Below are 20,617 nucleotides of genomic sequence, written 5' to 3' on the forward strand. Positions count from 1 at the left end.
ACATACAAACGGTCAGAAACATCAGGTTTATGCTGCGCAGCATCCATTAAATCGAACTCCAGTGAAATCTGTGAGTCTTTTCTCTGCTCCGTCTGTTCCACCTCGCTTCAATACAAAAATGCTTCACAGGCACCTCCGCAACCTTAACTTATGGAAATGTATTGCATTTTTCGAAGGACACATTATCTTGTAATTATGACTTCCATATGTTGTAATTTTTTATAACTCATGTTGCATTTATGAGATCCTTCGGTGTCTCATAGTTACGACTTTGCATCTCCAGGATTTTTCTTTGGTGAAAGAAATTTGCTTCTGTTAGTTTGATAAAATCTACAACTTGTTTGTTGTCACTGTTGACAAAAGTGTAGTGGTCAGAATGCACTGAAAATATCCTCTTTTTTAAACCGAAAACAGCAGGTGTTGACATCTTTTGCACTCACAAACACTGCTCGTTGCTAACATAAGAGCTACAAGGCACTTGAACATATGCTGCTTCACAGAGTGCACACATATTACACAGTGCAGTGTATATACAAATGTTGAATCAGGAATGTAGAGGTGTACAGTAAATCAGAGGAGACTCTGCAGCAGGGTGATAAGAAAAGGAGGACTAACGGAGCAGCTGCTGACCTGTGTATAACCTACACAGACACACGGATGGATTTTCACACTATTCTTGTACAAATGAGCCAGAACGTTGGAGGCACACAAAACTGCCAGATACTGTACACAGCCTACGGTCCTATATCTATGGTTTGGTTGCAGCTTGGTGTTAATTAGCTCCAGTTTCTGCCTCCTGCATTATCATTACAGGCCAGTAACAGAAGTAAGAGTCTGTTATTCTGAAAATAAACACTTGCCCATCTTTTAAAAACCAAGATGAATAAAGACATTTCCAGAATCCTCTTCGGAAATTATTTCATCTGTTGAGTGATGAAGATTTTTAACCTGTTTCCCAAATTGTGACTCTTTCCAAAATAAAACTTAGACAGTAGCTGGAATAGCAGGCCATGTGTCCTCACTCAGTTTGTACGAGAAGTTGTGTCTATACTGTTACTTTACATAGGTTTTTGAGCATTAAACCTGCATTCTCTCTCATAGTCATTGGTTTCAAAACAAGTCGGATTGTATGCAAGCTTATGAAAAAATGACCCTACTTCTCACTGGATTTGATACCTCAGTACACAGTTTCCTTATGAGTTTATGGTCTCAATCATTAGTTTTCTTTCTTCAATACATCATGATGTTCATTTAGTAAATTATGGTCCCATTTAGAGTAAAATAGACAATAAAGAAGTAGAGTATTCTTTAGGGTGTGGCTGCCTTGTGAATCAGCCTTTCAGTAAGATCCATCAGGATATCCTCTCCAACTACACCATGTTGTCCAAATATGGTCACTTTAAAAACAAGATGGCGACAGCAGTAATGCCAAACTCAAAACTTCAAAATGGTCGCCCACAAACCTATGGGTGATGTCATGGTGGGTTTACATTAGCAAGGAAATTCTGCCAAGGAGGAAACTTTTTTCCAGATGATGAGAAGAGAGTTTATGGATTCTGGAAATACTTTAAAATATACATAAAACTTACTGTTTAAAAATCTCTGGGTATTTATCTTTCAGAAAAACATGCTGAGTGACTCCACTGCAATGGTAATGCATGTGAGACCAAACCTGAGGCTATTTGTTTGTGTAATGGGGGAAACAAAACCTCACTTGTAACAAAAATCTCTTCAGACACATCCAAACAATATATACAATGAAATATCTGGTCTGTGTGAAGTTACATCAGAAGAATCAGCCATTTTTTTGTGTAGGACTAGTGATGGTTTCACTTACCCAACACACTCTTCCTAAGACTATTGTGTGTGTCGCCGGCATGAACTTGTGTGAGGGCAACATGTACAGTAGTGAGACGACAGTAATGAAAAGTGGTGACATCTTTCAAGATCTACAAACAAAGTTCGGAGAGTTTACATCAAGGTAGAGCTGCGTGAGCTGTTACCAAGGCAACAAACGCTGTTTGTCTGTTTGACATCACTTCCTGGTTCCCCGGCTTACAGCTCAGTGTCTTTGTATTTCTGAGCATTGTAGTATCCTCTCTTGGTCTGCTCGGCCAGCTGTCTGCGGTACTCGGCCTCTTCGTCCTCGTGTCCTCTGCTCTCAGAGTACGGTGGCCTGAAGGGAGTCTGATGCTCGGGATTGGAGCTGGAACTGGGTACACGAAAACACACACAGACACAGCAACGATCCAGAGGTTTAGCTTTTTCTTTCGTAAGACCAAACTTTAATAACCTACAACATATCAATACACATACATCATTTTGACAGTGCTACAAAGAAGGGTGAAGCTCTCACCCTATTGGCTGAGGACGGTTGAGGTTGGGTTTTGGCAGTTTCATCGGGACGGCGTAGATGTCTGGGTGCTTCTGGGCGATTTCCAACTGTGCAGAGAGAAGAGCAGACCCAGATATGTCAGAACTAATACAACATTTATAATAAACACACCACAAGATACCCTAACTCTACACAGGCCCCACGAGGCTACAAGTGTTTATTCAGCTCTCTCCGACTCTCTTTACTTAAATGACTGTCACATTTTTTAAGCAATACTCACATGCTCACATGTACGTTGGAAAAGTTACTGGTTGCTTGTTGTTTAAGGGCCAGTATACGCAGAAGGAATAATTCCAGCAAATATTGACTCTCTTCGTGTACTTTTGGGCTTTTATTTAAGATAGACTATGGAAAAAAATCCTAGAAAAGGGACAGTTCACCCCAAAATCAAATACACACATTTTTCCTATTACCAGTAGTGCTATATACTGTATCCATCTAGGTTGTTTTGCTGTGAGTTGCAGAGTTCTGGATGTAACAGCCATAGAGATGTCTGCCTTCTCTCGAATATAATATAGCATGGCACTAAGCTTGTGGTGCTCAAAGCAACAAAAGAACATTTGAAATACTCATCAACAGTGTCTCTATACAGAAACCATGACCTGGTTACTCAATATAACTCACAGACCTTGTTTTGAGCAGTTTCATGCAGGAAGTTTTTTTCTACCAAACTACTCCATATTAACACACAGAAGGAAACATGCATCTACTCTTGGATGATAAGGTAGCTGACACTATTAGTGTTTACATCCAGCGTTGTCACAAGCATTAGCTTCTCGTCCATGAGTAGCTGCAGTTCCTTTCTGCCAAACTACACTCACAAACCATTTGTGAGTGTAGTTTGGTAGAAAGGAAATAGTTCCCACATTAAACTGCTCACAACAAAGTGTGTGGGTTATCTTGAGCAACCAGGTTATTCTTGGTGCTTGAGCACCCAAAGCTGAGTGTCATCTCGTTCCATTATATTGGAGAGAGGGCTGACATCTCTAAAGCTCTGCAACTAACACCCAAACAATCGATCAATTGATTTTGGGGTGAACTGTCCCTGTAAGTTTTCAAATGACCCAAACTGTTGACATGGAGGGAGGATGACACCTCAGGGTTACAGTGTTTACATTTTATTCTTATGTGAATTCATTGAGTATTTAAAAATGAACATTTAAAAGATATTCTTTGCAATCCTCTGCTAATCTCTACGTCTGTTGTGTTGCCACAGTCCACATGAAGGATGAGGTCAGAGCAGCTCAGAGCTGCTTCAGGCCCTAATAAGAGTAAAACCAGCACTGACTCGAGCATTTTCTGCCTCTTGCAGTTCCAGCATCCTCTGAGCCCGGGCCAGGTGGTCCATCTGCTCAAAAGCTTTAATCTAGGAGGGAAGAAAGAAACTTTAATTAACGTTCCAGTTTTTGATGAGTCACAGTATATAGTGCACATTCACATGACATGGTTCATATGAAGGTGACCATCAAATGAAACATTGTTTTATGATAATTCAGTGAAATGAAGACGGCAGAACACCATTATGATGGATGATGAGTAGTTATGATTTTAAAGGAAGGCAAGACGAATGGAGACACACTCAGTTACCTGGTCACCCATTCTCTATTTCATATTAGAAGCAAAGAAAGCAAAGGAGGAAGAAAGTGGAATAAAAATCATTTAATAACTGGATAAAGGCTTTTCGTCTTGAACATCAGAAAAACAGTCTAAATGCCAGATGAGCCAGAAGAAATGTCACTTAAAGAGTACTTTGTGGAAATGTGAGATTTAATAGTCCAGAACAGGAACTACTTTGTTTGTCTAAAACTGCACCAAACAAAGAAATAATGATGACACTAACCTTGCCCAGGAAGGATTTGTTGGCGGGGTCCTGCTCCTCCTTCCCCGGGCTCTGCTCCTCTGATGACTGGTTCAGACGGTTGAGGCTGGGCTTCAGGGCCACGGGAGGGGGAAGCGGCCTGTTTCCACCTGCTGCGTCACTGCTGATGGTGCTGCTGGAGTGTGAGTCATAGCTCCGCGTTGAGTCAGTCCGAGTCTGAGCCCGCACCTGTCACAGGAGAGGACTGTGCATTACATACTGGACCAATTGAAAACTTTGTTTAGCTGCAGGATGGGTTTTGGTGAGGATGGCATCGCACTCCTTTAAATTAAAACGTGTTCAAACTTGTGAGCATCTTAAAGTCTAGTCAAAGGATTCAAACCTTACAGCCATACAGTACAGACGGTAGACAGAGAGAAGTTATGAAGAGTTTACGGGGAGGAGGCAGGGGGAGGATCTCACCTTCGGGGGTTCAGGGACAAACGAAGGGGGAGGGCTGGGCTCTCTGTTCAGCACCTCTCTGCTCCCTGACCTCCTCATACGAGCCCGGGGTTCAGGGTGAGGCTTCTACACACACACACGCACACGTACACAGGAGGTGTCAGGGTCAGATTACGCAACACAAATTTCAAAACTGACAGCAAGTCAACCGTGGTGAGAGTTAAAGGGTATATACAGTAGCAGCAGGCTCTCCCACCTCATCTGGCAGTACGGGCTCTGATGATCGACTGATGGCCGACACCGGCTGCGGCTCGTCCAATGTCTCGTCCAGCTCGTTGTCAGTGTAAGCCCCGCCCTCGTCCGCTGTGTCTTCGTAGTCGCTGGTCAGACGGCTGTCCATGCTCAGGTAGTCAGCGCTCATCGCCGATAGGTAGGACATGCGGTCGTCATGGAGATCCAGGTCCTCCTCTGAACCATCCAACTGAGGAAAGAAAGTCACGATACAGACTCAGTACTGGATCACAGAGTTACATACTTTGTATTCGTTTGAAAAATGTGTGACACACACAGATAATAAGACTCACCTTGCCCTCACACACCCACACAGCTCTGTCCTGCTGCTCCTGAATGGAATCTTTCACGCTGCCGTACCATGCGTCATTGGCCGAGTTCAGGTCGACACTCGCTAAATGTGCACAAAGACAAACAAGCAAACAATGTCAGTTAATCAGTGTGAATCTAAACGAGTCACCAGAGGTCAGTTGTGTGAAATGTGGGTAAAGGGACAAGAATGCATATGCATGATATAAAACATGATATCTTGGGTTCTGCTATATCTATTTTGATCCTTTTCTAAAAAAGTCCAACAATGTTACAGTTGAAGGCCTGAGGATTCACCTATCTCTTGCATCCTTTATTAAAACTAATGTTTTTTAAAAAACATGTTATGAAGGTTAGCCTTATTTTTTATTTCATCATCCATTTTTCCACTTTTTTACTTTTAATAGCCTAATTTTACTTACACATTGGTACTTTTTGCAGTCTTGAAATCTTGGTCAACTTTTCAACAATACATTTGCATTTATTGTCATTACTGCTTTGGAGTGACAGCCACTTTCATAATAAAACCCACCAGTGAAAAGGTGTGAGCAGGTCTTCCTCAGCTTGACGGCCTGCTCATACAGTTTGCGTGCGCTGCGGCTGGATCCAGGTAGCAGGCGGTTCCTCATGGCCTTGACGCCTTGCTTACTGTCTGGGTTCAGGAAGATGACGATGGGATACCACTGGGTGTAGTTCAGAGTGTCTACAGCTTTAGGAGTAACATCCAATAGAGCGTGACGATCCTGAGGAAACGGGGTGGTTGAGTATTACATGATGTAACAGTATTTTCATGAAGCTGCTTTTTTTTCTAGTGTACCATACCTGTTCAATGATTTGTCTGATGGTGTTTAGTCTCACCACTCCAGAGGATTTTTCACTTCCTGCATCCTTAGGCTCCGTTTCTGCAAATGGGAAAAGAATTATGTTACAATGCAGTCATTCAAGAGTACATTACATCTATATATGTTATACAACACTGTATGATGTAAGCACTTACTGGCGATGACAAACTCGTTCGGCATGTCATTAGCCAGTTTTTCATTCACTGCATCGGAAATGGGCCCAAATATCACCACAGGTCTCCTAAAACCGGCTGAATGAAACATCAAACAGGATACAAATTTAGTCACAAGTATACAGGACAAACAATCAAAACATATTCTATGTGAAACTGCAGTGTGGCCAGTGGATAAATGATTCGGGTACCTTCACGTAAGACCACTCTCTCGTAGGCGGGGAATCGTGTGGTGACTGGAGCAGCGCTCAGGTCCTCGCGGCTCTTGCGTAAGTCTTTCTTCTTCGCTGCCCTTTGACCTCTCAGCCTCCAGAAGTCTCCTCTGTCGTTACCTGATGCTGCCCGGGCGGCATTCTGGACGTTGGCCATTTGCTCTGCTCTGTGAGACAAAATAAAAACGAGCCTTAGTCAGCATCATGTCTCATAACCAATTCTAACTTTTTTAATTAATGCTAAATTTTCCATGCTTAATGATTTGGAATGACTCTTGGTGAACTGAGCTGGGCTGAACTACAGAGCTGATCAGAGAATTCAGCAGTTGCCAGCTGCTTCAAAGCCAGAAAATGACTGGAATCTCTTCCAGCATGGCCGATACTAATATTACAGCTTCACACATATTATACGAATCACTTTAACAAAAAATTTACCCTATATACATAACTGCTAAAGCCACAACCCCTGCACACACCTGCTCTTGTTGGGGATGATTCCTTTCTCCATCAGCTGGTTGTCTTTGTCAGAACGGATTGCCAGCCAGTTACCCAATTTGCCATCATAAAGTGTGTCTGTCACTTTGAAGATCTCTCCTCTGCTGAAAGGAAGGCTCTGAGGAGCCTCCTTCTCAAACTCAAAGTGGGTCCTGATGAAGAAGGTGTCACCTCTGCCAGATGCTAAAATGTCCTTGTACACTGAAACAGAAAACAAATTTAAAAAAGAACACGTCAATCTGGGTTTATCCACATTGATTATGCCCCTTTATTTGGACTTTATTTGAATGGCAAAAAGACATTAAATTTGTTTCAGCCTTTGTTTAAGTTGAGTGTAGAGTGCAGACACTGGAGTTTGTCAACTTAAGTGTGGGGTTAAAATATTTTAGCACGTTTTGCTGTATTTATCATACGTTCTTAAACATTTTGCTATTAACAGCAATTAATATTTGTATTAGTTTTATTAGCAGCCATTGTATTTACACAACAGTACCTTCAGGTTTGCTTTGAGCAAGAATGGTTACATCTTCTCCTTTGGGAATCTCCAGGAGGTAGAGGACAGCATCCTCACGCACCATGCCCCTGAAGTCCATGTTGTTCACCTGAAACAGTCAAGACAGACAAGAAACACTATTACAAAAAGTGGTATTGTATAAAATAGACAAAGGATGGATTACTCCTCGACTGAGCCCATCTTGAACCGATGAACCCTGAGACACAACACACAGTCATCAGTTAAAGTTAAAGGCCAGATCGAAACTTAGTGTTGTTACATAACTTTAAGTATGCCTTTCTTGTATATGTCTTTTGTCTTCAAGCAAAGGCACCTGCAACCTGATAAGAGTCTAAAGGGGATCCTGATTAACAAATTATGTCTTGTGCTGTCGAGTCACCTGAATGTTTTATCCACATGTATTTTATGTGGAATACAAGAAGTCTCACCTTCATTATCTGATCTCCAGTGCGGAGACCCTCCTGCTCAGCTGCGCTGTCTTCCTGAACGCCAGCGATGAAGATACCGACATCATTTCCCCCTGCCAGCCTCAGACCTACGCTGTCACCTTTCTGGAAACGCACCATCACTGTGTTCGGCCTGGACGATGGATGCAAGATTTCACAGTCACAACAAAGGAAATAAAAACAAAGAAACTCCTAAACAATTCTGAGCTGATCAAACTGATGGGTGGTCAAAAATCTAAACAGTGTGACCCGGAATTACTTTTTGTTATATACTGACCCATATATGTCCTGGTCCTCTATGCTTGGCTTCACTGGCACCTTGGGGGGAGCATGAACCTTTGGGGCTACAATGGGCGATGGTACTGCAGAAATAGAAAAGAAACATGTTACAGCATTCAAATTTACATCTACTCAAAACTGGTGATTGATATGTAATTTAGTGTTTACCTGGTGGTGTTTCTGCTCGAGGCTCCTCCCTCTCTGTCGGTAAAGGGAGCGTGTCTTCTAAAGCTCTGTCAGGAGCTCGGAACGGTGTCGCCATGGCGCCCATTTTTGCCAGCCTGTTGGGCGGGTCCTCTCTGGAGATATCACAAGTTCAAGTATCAGAAAAAATATTTAATCATTCTGGTGACCACATACAGGCTGTCTACAGGTTATCATGCACTTTAAATTAATGCCTTTTACAACCTGTTTGAGATAATTTTAAATACATTTAATGCAGATGTTTGGACAAATCCTGTTTCTCTTATTCAAGCACTGCAGCCAAGTATCAAGGTATGTAGTATATACAACACATGGTCCTGTGCAGCGATCGGTTTTATGAAGGAATATGGCTCACAGTAATTCAGATTAATCTATATTTTGCCAACAGGTAAGTGAAAATATAAAGAAGGTTCAGTAGGTTTTAAGATTTTAACTTCAGCAATGTGGGCTCAGGGAGAAGAGCTCGACTAATTTTGACGAAAAGAAACTTAAAGATGGATAACTGAAATTAGACCTCACAAATTCAAATTCAAGACAGTCTAAGACCTTCTAAGTACCTGCAAATATCCTCACAAAATGTCAGTTTAGCTGGGGAACTTTGCTGCATGTTATCAACCCCCCAAACCTGAACTTCGAAACTTCCTCTCAAAAGGTGATCAAGATAAATGTAAAAAGACTGGTGAAAAAAAAATATATAGACAATTTAAACGTTCCGGCACGTAGTCCATCACATTAAATCATTGAGGAGGAATTTCTATGCATCCACTGATTAAGCTTCATGAGGCTTTAATCAACATAATCCTGCATTATCCTGATTTTCTGCTGTATTTAACTACACACAGATAATAAAGCACTGAGGACGTCTTAGTAAAGCTGGCTTTGATCATCTAAAGATGGGTTTCAAATTTCTGTAAGATCCTGAACCCAATAAAACAATCAAGGAATTAAATCTTTAGGGGAGGAACTAATTCCTTCCCATGGCTTTAAAATCAAATGACATCTTACCTGGGCTTATCTCTCAGCCTCTCATTGGAGGAGTGGGAGGAGAGGTCGGAGTGGTGGCCCCGCCTGTCGTCCTGTGGAGAGTAGGAGCGGTACGATTCGATCTCTGAGATATCTGCAATGCAAAACAACAAACGGGCAGAAAAATATCATTCTGAACAAAATTTTAGGTTCCCCGTTGTCTTCATGTTCAGGTAATAAAAACTGAAAACATGTCTGGAAAAATCACATGTTACATTTCTCCTTGATGTGCCTGCTTTTCTAAAAAATTATATTGTGAAAATTGTATTTAATATTTAAATGCCCCATGGGTCATGGAAACAGAAATGTGCACACAGACAAACAAAGGTCACATTATGACACAAAGTGGAGTGCATGCAGTAATTATGCTCCAGGGATCTTGGCAAAGATCACTGAAACTTAACAGGACAATGATGTTTTCATGCATTTTAACATGGCGGGACTGATGAAGCATGGCAATACGACTACAGAGCAAAATGAGGGAGATGCACTTCAGGTAATTTGAACCTTGCCGAGCTGAAAATCCTCACTCACAGTCACGCACACTCAATCAGGCCCTATTGTTCTCACAGATGGTTACAGAGAGGGATGCTGGACGGCATGCACCAGAGGCCTGCTGCGGTGCGAACCTTAACATAATGAAATTCTGTCATATCCAGTGGTAGGATTATGATGCCAGATTAGATCACCCTGCCTGAGGCGAGTGAGGACTTTCACACATACACATGCATGCGCACGCATGCACGTACACACACACACACACACAAACACACACACACACACACACACACACACACACACACACACACACACACACACACACACGCACACAAACGCACACCCAAAACCATACAAAGTGGGTCACAAGTCCTCTGGCTACCCCCCCACCCTCCCTGCAAACATTTGGTCGGTAAACAATCCACTCACACCACTTATCTAGATTGGTCCCAACCAATCACAGCGTGCCATCTGGTCATGTGACACTAAAACCAGGTATAAAGGAGTGAGTAATCATTGGTGGAGGAACAATGATGATGGTTTGGTGAGTCTCTGGTTAGTTCATAGTGGTGGTTCTGCTTTGTTAAGTATTTGTACACATTAAATACTCAAGTATCTGGTTAATGGTTAATAATCAAATAAAACTAAATACTGATGTGTGAGTAAAACCTTTATTTTATGAAGGGAAAACAGGTTTGGAGGACAAATACAACAACAACAACAACAACAACAGCAACAATGTTTCCACAGTTGATTTATATGAATTTCATACACAGTGGGTTTATATGTGATGATGGCGGCCACTCGCCAGTTTTTCTTTACACTGGATAGGACCTGCTGCTTTTCATTTTCGAGTATCTCTCACCATCGAGCTCCGAGTCGCTGTCAACCATCGGGGGGACTCGGATCAGCACCTGCCGTTTGTCTCTCTGCACCACCAGCTGCAGCTTCCCGCGAGACTTCTCGATCAGCTTCCCTGCGTCGCTCAGCGACAGGTTCTCTGTCACCGTACCATTAATCTGACAGAAAGAGAGGAGATGTTTATCAATGTGCTGCAAAAAAACAATGCAACAGTATAAGCCCTGTGCAGGATTCAAACAGTACTGTTGTGGAGAGAGACTGATCATGATAAAAATCTTTGAGAAGATATCTTTCATCCTTCTAATTTATGGCTGGAAACAGATTTCAGATGTGGCTGTTAAATAAAAACATTTAACTGATTGTCATGTTTTTCAACTATTAAAGTTATTTCATTTTAATAATCAAATTGATAATTTGGTATGCAAAGCTGCAAATTATTTTTATTTGTTCAGCTTTGTCTAATGCAAGGATGTGCTTCTTTTTTTCTGTTTTACATCACTGTAAATTGAATATCGTTGACTTTTTTCAGACAAGATCCCAGAAAACATCACTTGGGCCTCTTAACACTTGTTCTGGGTATTTTCACTATTTTTTAACCATTAAAAGGTCCAGTGTGCAGGATTTAGCAGTATCTAGTGTTGAGGTTGCAGAATGCAACCAACTGAATACCCTTCCCTCCACTCACCTATAGTGGCTGCTAAACGTTAAAAGCCCTCTGTAGAGTGAGTGTTTTGTTTGTCTGTTCTAAGCTACTTTAGAAACGTGGTGGTGCAACTTGGTGGACTCACCACTGACAACCACCTCTAGATATAAAAGACTCATTCTAAAGTAGCAAAAACACAACAATTCTTTGTTTCAGGTGATTAAACAATACTGAAATCATACAAAATATTATATTCCACTTCTGCCCATATATTCCACTGAATTCTACACATTGGTGCTTCAAGAGGACTAAAATATTAAACAAAAAAAGAGAGTTTAATCAATTAAATAATATGACTTATGCACCCTACTCTCAGGCAAAGCTTTATGGTTGAGGGAAAACCTTGACCCTACCTTTAATATAATGTCTCCTTCCTGCAGATTCCCATCTCTGCTGGCAAGTCCTGTGTTGGTCATCTCTTTGATGAAGAGCTGACTGCCCAGACGAAGGCCATACTCTGGAAAAGATGGTAAAAAAGAATCATCTTGCGTGGTACCAACACAGAAACAGGATATACACCTATTTATCACTTGTTTTTTGCTCTTGCTGGAGTCATCGGTTTTAAAATTGGTAGTATAACAAAAAAATTGTTAAATGTGCAAAGCTGGCATCGGATGTCTGATCTAACTCGTATTCTTGTTTACTTATTCTTGATCAGTCAGTTACTGATTCACAGTAAATGAAAATAACAATGTTTAACAGAATTTATTTAGTGCAAGTCCTTGCATGTTCTTTAACACCTGGGAACTTGCCTTCGTTTGTTAAATACAATAGTGTTCTTACTTTACGCTTCAGTTCTGAATCTTTGGTAATTTAAAATTTTGAAACTTCCAAGTATATAATTTGTTTGACAGAATGGAGTCTGACAGCTCAACAATAGAAACTAGTAAAAAGGTTTGTTGGTTTCTAACCTTCATTGGGCCGGTTCTTCAGCAGCAGCACATTCAGGGGTTTCTCCAGTGGTTCCAGGTCCCGGGCGGGGCGGGGCAGAGGGATGGGCAAGGCGGCAGGTGACGGCGAGCGTTCCAGGCGGTCTCTGCTCCCACTCCGCTTCAGCGGCTCCTCGTACTTCCTTGGGTCACTGGGGATGCGGTCACGTCCTCGTTCAAAGCTAAGGTCACGTCGGCCTCGAGCTGGGCTGTGGCGCAGGTCTGGGCTGTTGGTGCGGTCCAGAGTTCGCTCACTGCGGTAGCGTCTGTCTGGACTGTGCTCCCTGTCGAGGGCTCGTTCGCTGCGATAACGCCGATCAGGACTGTGGTCTCTGTCTAATGCACGCTCGCTGCGATACCTTCTGTCTGGGCTGTAGTCACGGCCGAGTGTGGGGTCCCCCCTGTAGGGGCGCTCCGGGCTGCGCTCTCTGTCCAAAGTGCGACCTCTGCTGCCGTCTCTCCTGTACTGCCGGTCTGGGCTCAGGTCTCTCTCGATGCTCCTGCCACGTTCCCGCCGGTCATAGTCCCTGTCATAGTCTCGCTCACGTGTGTGATAGCCAGAATCCATGTAGCCTCCTCCGCCACGCTCCCTCTCCAGGCTGTGGTCCCGCCCGCCGCCACTCCGGCCGCTGTACACACTGCGGCGGTCCTGATCGTAGTTGTAATCGTCATTGTAGTCATTGTTGAAGACTCTGTCATCAGGTGAGGGGGGTCGGTTCAGCAGATTGACTGGGACCTTCCTGGGCCTCTTGACTGTCTGTTGATAAACAAGACAAAGAATTCTTCATTAACAACAAAAAACTAATCAATAAATCCTAATTCTTTATATAAAATATATTTCTGGGTTTGTAGCCTTTCTTGGTGCTAAAATGACAGAGACAGCGATGATACACATGGAGCGAGAGAGCGATCAATATATGTGATAACTTTTCCAAGTCTCCATGAACTCGGTAACAAAACAAGAATACGTTTCCAACAACAAAGCAAAGGCTTTACTTACTATTTTTGCAACTTTGCCACACTTCCTGAGGGTCTGGACAGCGAAGGTGTGGAGGGCCCCGTCCATGGGGATGGCGTTCACCTGCACCACTCGGTCATTCTCACTAAACACAAACACGTTGATGTGAGTTTGACATGCTAAATTTAAAAACAGTTATTTAAGGTATTCTCAGGCTGCTAAATGTGAATCCCAAAATAGAGACATAACTTTTATATGTGATTTTATATTTTCATATGAACCTAGAGCAACATATAGAACACTACTGGCTTTGTATCTGTTCAGCCAATTGCTTGGAGCCTTACCAAATTAAATGTGACCACTGCAAATAAGGAAATAAATCTTTTGAGCCATAAAAATATGCCAGACAGCTTTGATTTGTTTTTTAATCACTAAAATAATCCTCGTTGTCGGTTGTCACATAAAAGTTAATAAAAAATATTACACTGACTGATTGATCAAATGAGTCATAGGTTTGTTGTGGAGAACTATTCCAAAGGGGTTAGTGTGGGCGATATGGATCAAGTCCCCTATCAAGGATATGTTGTTTAATAATTCAGTATGTCGTAAAACAGCACCTTGTGGAAGATTATGGATAAATCCTATAAATGAAATACTGTCTGTTATTTACAATAAAATGGTCCTGATAATTTTTTTTGTCCATCATGATCAAACACATACAGGAATATTAAAAAGGGGCAGTAAAATCTCTACAAGGGGCCATAGTTAAGTAATACCCCTGTTGAATGAAACCTGAAAAGTACAACATTTTTTAAAGACAGGTAAATTGTTGTGTTTAAACAAAGCATCTGACAGTATCTATCCTCACTAAATAACAGTTGTCTTGGTTGTCAATAAAGTCGTGTTTAACCAATGACCAAAATTATGACCAACAACAGTACGCACAACAACAGGCCGTCAGCAGGTCCTCCCTGCAGGACATCGGACACCACAATGGACGTCTCGCCACTTTCCTCGTTGGGGTTGTCCCGCCCCCCGGACACTGCGATGCCAAAGCCCATCTTTGGATCCTGAGAACAGAAAAATACAACATTTAAATCACGTCGAGTCTTTGTCTATTCTGTGTGTCAGTGTGTGTGTGTCCTGTAATCCCTGCGGTGTGGGTCAGCTCACACTGTATCATCATGACTGCATGTGTATTGTACATTGCGATTAAAGGGATTTTGGCTCAGATTGTGATTACAGTTGTGCATACTGGAGTCATGTATGACTATGCAGCAGTTCAGCGCCTACATGTTCATCTTCTGTAGCATCGTGTGTGATTAACAACGATGCGAATCCTTTGGCTTCAAAATAATTGGAAGTGTGTATGAGCACTGCGACTGTAAATTAAAATAAAAACAGTGTTGAATGTATGTCAACAAGCCCAAACAACTCTGTTTTAAAAAGGCTCCTTGCTTCCTTCGCAGCATGTTTCGGATTTGAATGATTCTACCTGCCACTGCTCCAGTTCGCCCAGATGAGATTAGGTCAGAGATTTGATGACCCTGTCTCTTTATCCCCTCCCTTCCATCTGTACTTAAAAAAAAAGAAGCCCACACAATTCTACTCTTCCCTCTGTCTCTAGCAGATGGCCGCGAAGGCAGAGGGAGGGAGAAAGCACGAGCAGAGAAACAAACCGAGGTAAAAATGAAGGAACACAAGGGAAGAAGACTTGAAGACAGCAGACATCATTCTTAAATATTGATTTCTTTTGATGTGATCAAATAATAAACAAATACTTTGGAAGAAACTTGAACGGTAAAACAGATCGTTGCTGTCAGATGTCTCCAAAATGTCAACTTTTCATGATCTGAGCTGAGTTTTTAGACTTGACAAAAAAAACATGTTTGACATGAACAGATTTTTAAAAAGGTTTAAGAGCCAGGGAGAACAGAGATTACAAAAAACAGTGTGTAGTTTTTCAACTGTGTTAAAGAAGCAGGAACATCAACACACTGCTTTAGTGAGAATTGGCAGCAAAACCTGTAAAAGCCACTGTGTTACATTATTGTTTCTACTACTGGTTGAGGCAGGAGATGATGGGATTTAATGGTATGAATGTTATGGTGTTGGAGTGCGTGCATGCGTGTGTGTGTGTGTGTGTGTGTGTGTGTGTGTGTGTTTGTGTTCCTGTGCATGATTATTCAAGTACTCTACGTACTGTTATTTTTGAAGAGCAGTGATTCTGTAGTATTGCAGTATACTTGTCTTTACCCACTTTGTCATTATATCCACATCACTGACAATTATTTATAAAAAATATCACTGTGTTAAAAAATTGGCAAACTACCAACAGTTATCTACAATATTGTCGCAATATTGATATTGAGGTATATGCTTAAAAATATGATATTTGACTTTGTTGCCCAGCCGCAGCATTTATGAAGTGCTTTTGAGGAGTAATATAGCCTATAGATATTATTTTTTCTGCCCAAATTGATTGCTTTGCTACCTCTCCGTTCCTCAGTGTTGACATTTGGTCATGTGACTGTGCAGTACACACAAAAGAGTTTATTCAACCCCACATTTTAAGTGATCGTAAATCAGTTGAACCATGTTGAAATAGGTAACACAACCAAAATATGTCGTTGTCTTTGTAATGTTAAGTCGTCTCTGTTGTTGAAAAGTTACGATAACCATATGCATGTTTACATCTAGAATTTTTTAAAAAGGTACATTTTTGTTTATTTTACATTCTACCATATTCACTTCACCATTATGCTGAATGTGACACATCCTGAATATTATTTGTTATTTTATGTCATGAATATTAACATGCATGTTGAGTTTCAAACTCGTGGAAGGACTTTTACAGATGGATTTTTTACTTTCCTTTAATCATTCCAGGTGTTCTTAAGTATAGAGGCAGTAGCAGAGGCAAGATATTGAAAAAACATTTGGTTAACAAATGGCAGAAGAGAATAAAAAGTGGATGTACGGAGCAAATTGCGACAGCTGGCTGTGACGGGGTGGAGACTCTGGGGTCACAAGCCTGCGGCAGAGGACCTTTTTGCAGTAAATCTGCTTTTCTGGCTCCAGTGAACCTCAGCACGAGACAATGAGCTCATCAGGATGATTACCTAAGCTCAACTGGTTTGCTCTGCTCACACAGTCATACACGTGTTTAACATTAACAACAGTGTAGAAGCCAGTTTACTTGGCTGGTGGAGAGATGTGAATCAAGAGATACAACATGAATGTAACCAGTGATTATCGCTACCGTGAACTAGAATGTGTCAGTAGCACAGAGTATTGAAAGCTGGCACTGAATGTCTGGTCAGATTCATAATCTTGTATATTAATTTGATCAAATAGATTTCCTAAAACATAAACAACTGCCAGTTTAGACTGTTTATTATTAAGAATAATATTGTTGCACTATCAATATGGAGGAATTTAATTAAAAATATGATATTTGATTTAATCACTTAAGCCTTTTGAGGAGATTTCAAAATATTGAGATATATATTGTCTACCGCGATATAGCAGAAAAATACTGTCATATTATTTTAAGGCCAAATCGCCCAGCCCTACTTTGTTAAATGTAGAAAAACCTGTTTATATTTAGTACGAAATAGAAAGAAATCATGCAAGCTTTGGTAGGGGTCCATGTCATACACCATCACAGTCTTACACACAAGTTAGGCAACAATTTCTCACTCAGTCGGATGTATTCATTTTGTATCAACTTCAAATAAAAAAGAAAATTATTTTGAAAGTCATGACATGCAAAGAAATGGTCATTTGATAACTGACTAAAACTTTTACCGGAGTTTCTGTGAACTGACTTATTAATTAACCATCGTAACCCATCTCACGAACACATTAAATACAGGGCTGTAGCCTTCACTTTAGAAATACTGTGGTTATGAGTCCAAATTCCCCCTGCAGCACCCAACCCCAACAAACTTTATACAATCTTCTGACTATTTAAAGAAAACACCAAAATTCCACATTTTACCTTTAAACCTGCAATAATTGATTTTGAGGCCAACTGGGGGCAATGCAACTGACTGTAACCACAAGATTAACATATTACTAACTTGTAAAACTGATATGGCAAACTGTAGCCAACAGTGCCTTATAATTTGCCCATTGAGCAAACATGGAACAACATTAGCATTCATTTGGAGCCATGTTTGTGTCCACGTTGGAATTTAAGCCCAATAAAGACATTTGCTCTCTACCACGTTTGAGTGAAATATGTGTCTCATTAGCTGCTTAATAATTCACTGTGTTCATCATAGTTATATATAGATCTATAAAAGATAATATATTTGATCCTGCTGCATTCGTTTCTCACCACACAAGGAGCTCAGGAGCTCACCTGACGAGGCTAATTAATAGTAATTCTGAAAATTAAAATAAATCATTTTCATGATTGCATACGTTTACTGTGGCTCTCATTCAGCGGACAGAGGAATGTCTGTTACATCTGTAGTCTGATCCCTCTTTGCTCTCTTTAATATTAGCTGACTGCAACATGTCACACTAATCGTTTAAAAACCCTCATGTGGAGCACTGTGGATAACAGCCTGGTTGTATGTCTAAAATTAAAACACTGAATGAGATGAGATCTGGTGTGTTTTCGGTGCAGATGGACTCACCCTTTGCAGGGTCACGGTGTACTGCTCCCACACGGTCTCCTCCATGACCGGGTTCTGTGCAGAGAGAGGAAAGATTACCATGGTTAGTTTCATTTCACTGAACAGATTAATAATGTATTACGTGATGTAACGACAGAGCCAGTTCATTAGCCTACGCTGTCGTTACACAACCAGCAGCTCTCAGGAGAACAATGACAGTCCTCTGCTGGGCTCTTTACAACAAGTGAGAAACTTCTGCCTCAGGTTGATGAAATATTGATGAGAGCAGTTGAACTCAGTTAAATTAAAAATAATTCAGGATGAGAGCACTTCCTCTACAGCCTGCTCCATGAAACCACCAATACGTTACATAAGTTTGGAGCTGAGATAATTAGTTAGTTTGTTAATTAGTTGTCAACTATTAAATCAATTGCCAACTACTTTGAAAGAAAAAGTCCTTCTTAAATGTGAAACATCTTTGGGTTGTGGACAAAACAAAACATTTGAGGACATCATCTTGGGCTCTCGGAAACAATGATTGCCATTTTTCACAATTTTCTGACATTTTATAGACCAAACAACTAATTGATCAATCAAGAAAATAATCAGACCGATTAATCAACACTATAAATAATTGTTAGTTGCAGCCCTAAAGTCCAGCATAAGATATATACCTACTGAACTCTCATAACAACCACAACAACAAACTGACAACTCAGCAGAGTCCAGGACCACAGCTAAACATTACTTATTCCTTTGATTGATTATCAAGACTAATAACAAATACTGGCTGTCCAAACTGATTTTGTTCGACTAAAAAACACAAATATTAAATATTGTGAAACAGAGAAACACAACCATAAGTTTGCATTTAGGAAAATGAAAGCAGTTGTATTTCATATTTTTTCTCTTTTTTATTTTAGTTTCTTGTTAGGTGACTGATCAATAATCCAATGGGCTCTTCCGTAAGTCCAAACTAACTTTTGTGAAAAATATTTGTTCATTTAACGCTGAGTGAAAGTGGATTTCCAAACTCCAAAACCACAAGTCATATTTCAGACTGTGAAACCACTTTTCTGCAATTCTGGATCCCTCATGTCAAAGTCGACTCGACTCAACTCAACTTAACCTATTTCAGAAACACTCAAAAGGTCAATTAAAAATAACCACAAACTCTCATCCATTACAGAACCAGTCAGGTTCAGCTGCCTGCCACAGATCCGATCACATCCGAGCCCTGGTAGCAACACTCACGAGTCCCTGAAGGATCCGTATGGTCTTGACCGCATGGGCCCATTTCCTGTGCAGGCTGAGGACGGTCTTCATCGTTGGCGCGCTCCGTCTCTTCCTATCTGCGTCTCTCCCTGTTCACCGCCAGCGGTGCTCTGGCAGACTGATGTGCGCCACAGCCTCCTCCATGGTCACAGCTGCACAACCACCAGCAGCTCTCTTCCTGCATCTGCCCGCCTGCCTGCTTTTGACGTAAGAGGGATTCTGCTGGCCTACATTCAGCACAAATCCCACCGTCTGCAGACAGTGTAAACATACAGACACACCAACTCCTGCACAGGCACGCCGTGATTAAACGCCAGAGTGTTCATCCATAATCACAACAACAAACCATACGACACATTTTTGGCTTGAGGTCTGCTCACACTGTAACGTATATCAGACACTCATATCAGCAAAGACAAACTAACAACATACGTGTTCAGAGTACAAATTGGAGTTAGTGGCAGCACAATGGTGGGGATTTGAAGTTGTTTTTTTAGGTAACTAAAAGTGGAAAGTGAAATATGTGTGCCGCTGACATCTCATGCCCAGGCTTAGTGAAACGGGGGCACGACTCGAGCTGGCAGCTCACCCATCATAACCCACTTTTTTGATCTTCTGGCCTACAAGGGGAAGCCAGATGACCACCAGCAGCAGGAGTGAGACTGCAGGGAGCCAACAGCACTGTGTCTGAATAAAGACAGGCAAATGTATCAAGTCCTTGTTTTGGCACTGCAATTTGAAATATCCTTCTAGAATTTCATTTTGAACATATCATCAAAGAGGAACAGGATCTGTTTACAAAATTGTCTTGACTTTTGCTTGGAACAGGGCTGGATAAACTGCATGTCTGAAAACTGTTGAAGTGATAATAATTTGAAAAGCACAACTATGTAAATGCTTCACATTTTTGCTTGAGAAAATGATTGAAACAATTAATTGAATACCGAACTGTTTGGCAAAGCATTTTCTTTTAATGTTTCACTGTATTTACTTATCATGGTAGCTCTAATGTAAAGATGAACATTTTGGTCACAATGTAAGTGGGATCTCTATAAAGACCATCATGTTCTTGTTGTATCCAGTGTTTTCCCTGGGTTTGTGCACATACTGTATTTGGTGGAGGGCTTGATGTTTTTCCACAAAGAGAATATTATGATTTTCAATTTTTTCACCTCATCTTGGACAATTAGTATTACCATAAATGTGTACAAAAAGTTGAAAAAGTTAGACCAGATAATAAATAAAGAACAGACAAAACCAACGACAACCATTAGATCTGTCAATTAGTTAGTTAGATTTTGCTGTCCAAACACACTTGTCCT

The 20,617-nt window shown here is 41.1% G+C and overlaps 1 protein-coding gene across 5 annotated transcripts in view; it reads right to left on the bottom strand.

Annotated features, from left to right (window-relative positions):
- Positions 1-67: 67 nt before the first annotated feature.
- tjp2a (tight junction protein 2a (zona occludens 2)) overlaps positions 68-20,617 on the bottom strand; it is a 40,114-nt gene continuing 19,564 nt past the window's right edge. For 3 of the 5 annotated variants that reach the window (XM_084382568.1, XM_084382564.1, XM_084382566.1), the window contains 24 exons: positions 18,042-18,095; positions 14,338-14,462; positions 13,435-13,537; positions 12,417-13,191; positions 11,859-11,962; positions 10,807-10,960; positions 9,426-9,537; positions 8,385-8,515; positions 8,215-8,299; positions 7,920-8,070; positions 7,471-7,579; positions 6,959-7,178; positions 6,462-6,649; positions 6,253-6,348; positions 6,078-6,157; positions 5,788-5,998; positions 5,240-5,340; positions 4,912-5,136; positions 4,677-4,781; positions 4,236-4,442; positions 3,983-3,997; positions 3,684-3,761; positions 2,357-2,442; positions 68-2,212 (listed from right to left, as the gene is read on the bottom strand). In XM_084382568.1, coding sequence (XP_084238694.1) covers positions 2,056-2,212; positions 2,357-2,442; positions 3,684-3,761; positions 3,983-3,997; positions 4,236-4,442; positions 4,677-4,781; positions 4,912-5,136; positions 5,240-5,340; positions 5,788-5,998; positions 6,078-6,157; positions 6,253-6,348; positions 6,462-6,649; positions 6,959-7,178; positions 7,471-7,579; positions 7,920-8,070; positions 8,215-8,299; positions 8,385-8,515; positions 9,426-9,537; positions 10,807-10,960; positions 11,859-11,962; positions 12,417-13,191; positions 13,435-13,537; positions 14,338-14,462; positions 18,042-18,095 — 3,672 coding nt within the window. In that variant the 3' untranslated portion in view covers positions 68-2,055. The remainder of the gene's footprint in view (positions 2,213-2,356; positions 2,443-3,683; positions 3,762-3,982; positions 3,998-4,235; positions 4,443-4,676; positions 4,782-4,911; positions 5,137-5,239; positions 5,341-5,787; positions 5,999-6,077; positions 6,158-6,252; positions 6,349-6,461; positions 6,650-6,958; positions 7,179-7,470; positions 7,580-7,919; positions 8,071-8,214; positions 8,300-8,384; positions 8,516-9,425; positions 9,538-10,806; positions 10,961-11,858; positions 11,963-12,416; positions 13,192-13,434; positions 13,538-14,337; positions 14,463-18,041; positions 18,096-20,617) is intronic. The other 2 variants (XM_084382565.1, XM_084382567.1) reach the window with 1 other exon arrangement.

This window comes from Pagrus pagrus (genome assembly GCF_965226575.1).
Source record: "Pagrus pagrus genome assembly, chromosome: 19".
NCBI classification, from domain to species: Eukaryota; Metazoa; Chordata; class Actinopteri; order Spariformes; family Sparidae; genus Pagrus; species Pagrus pagrus.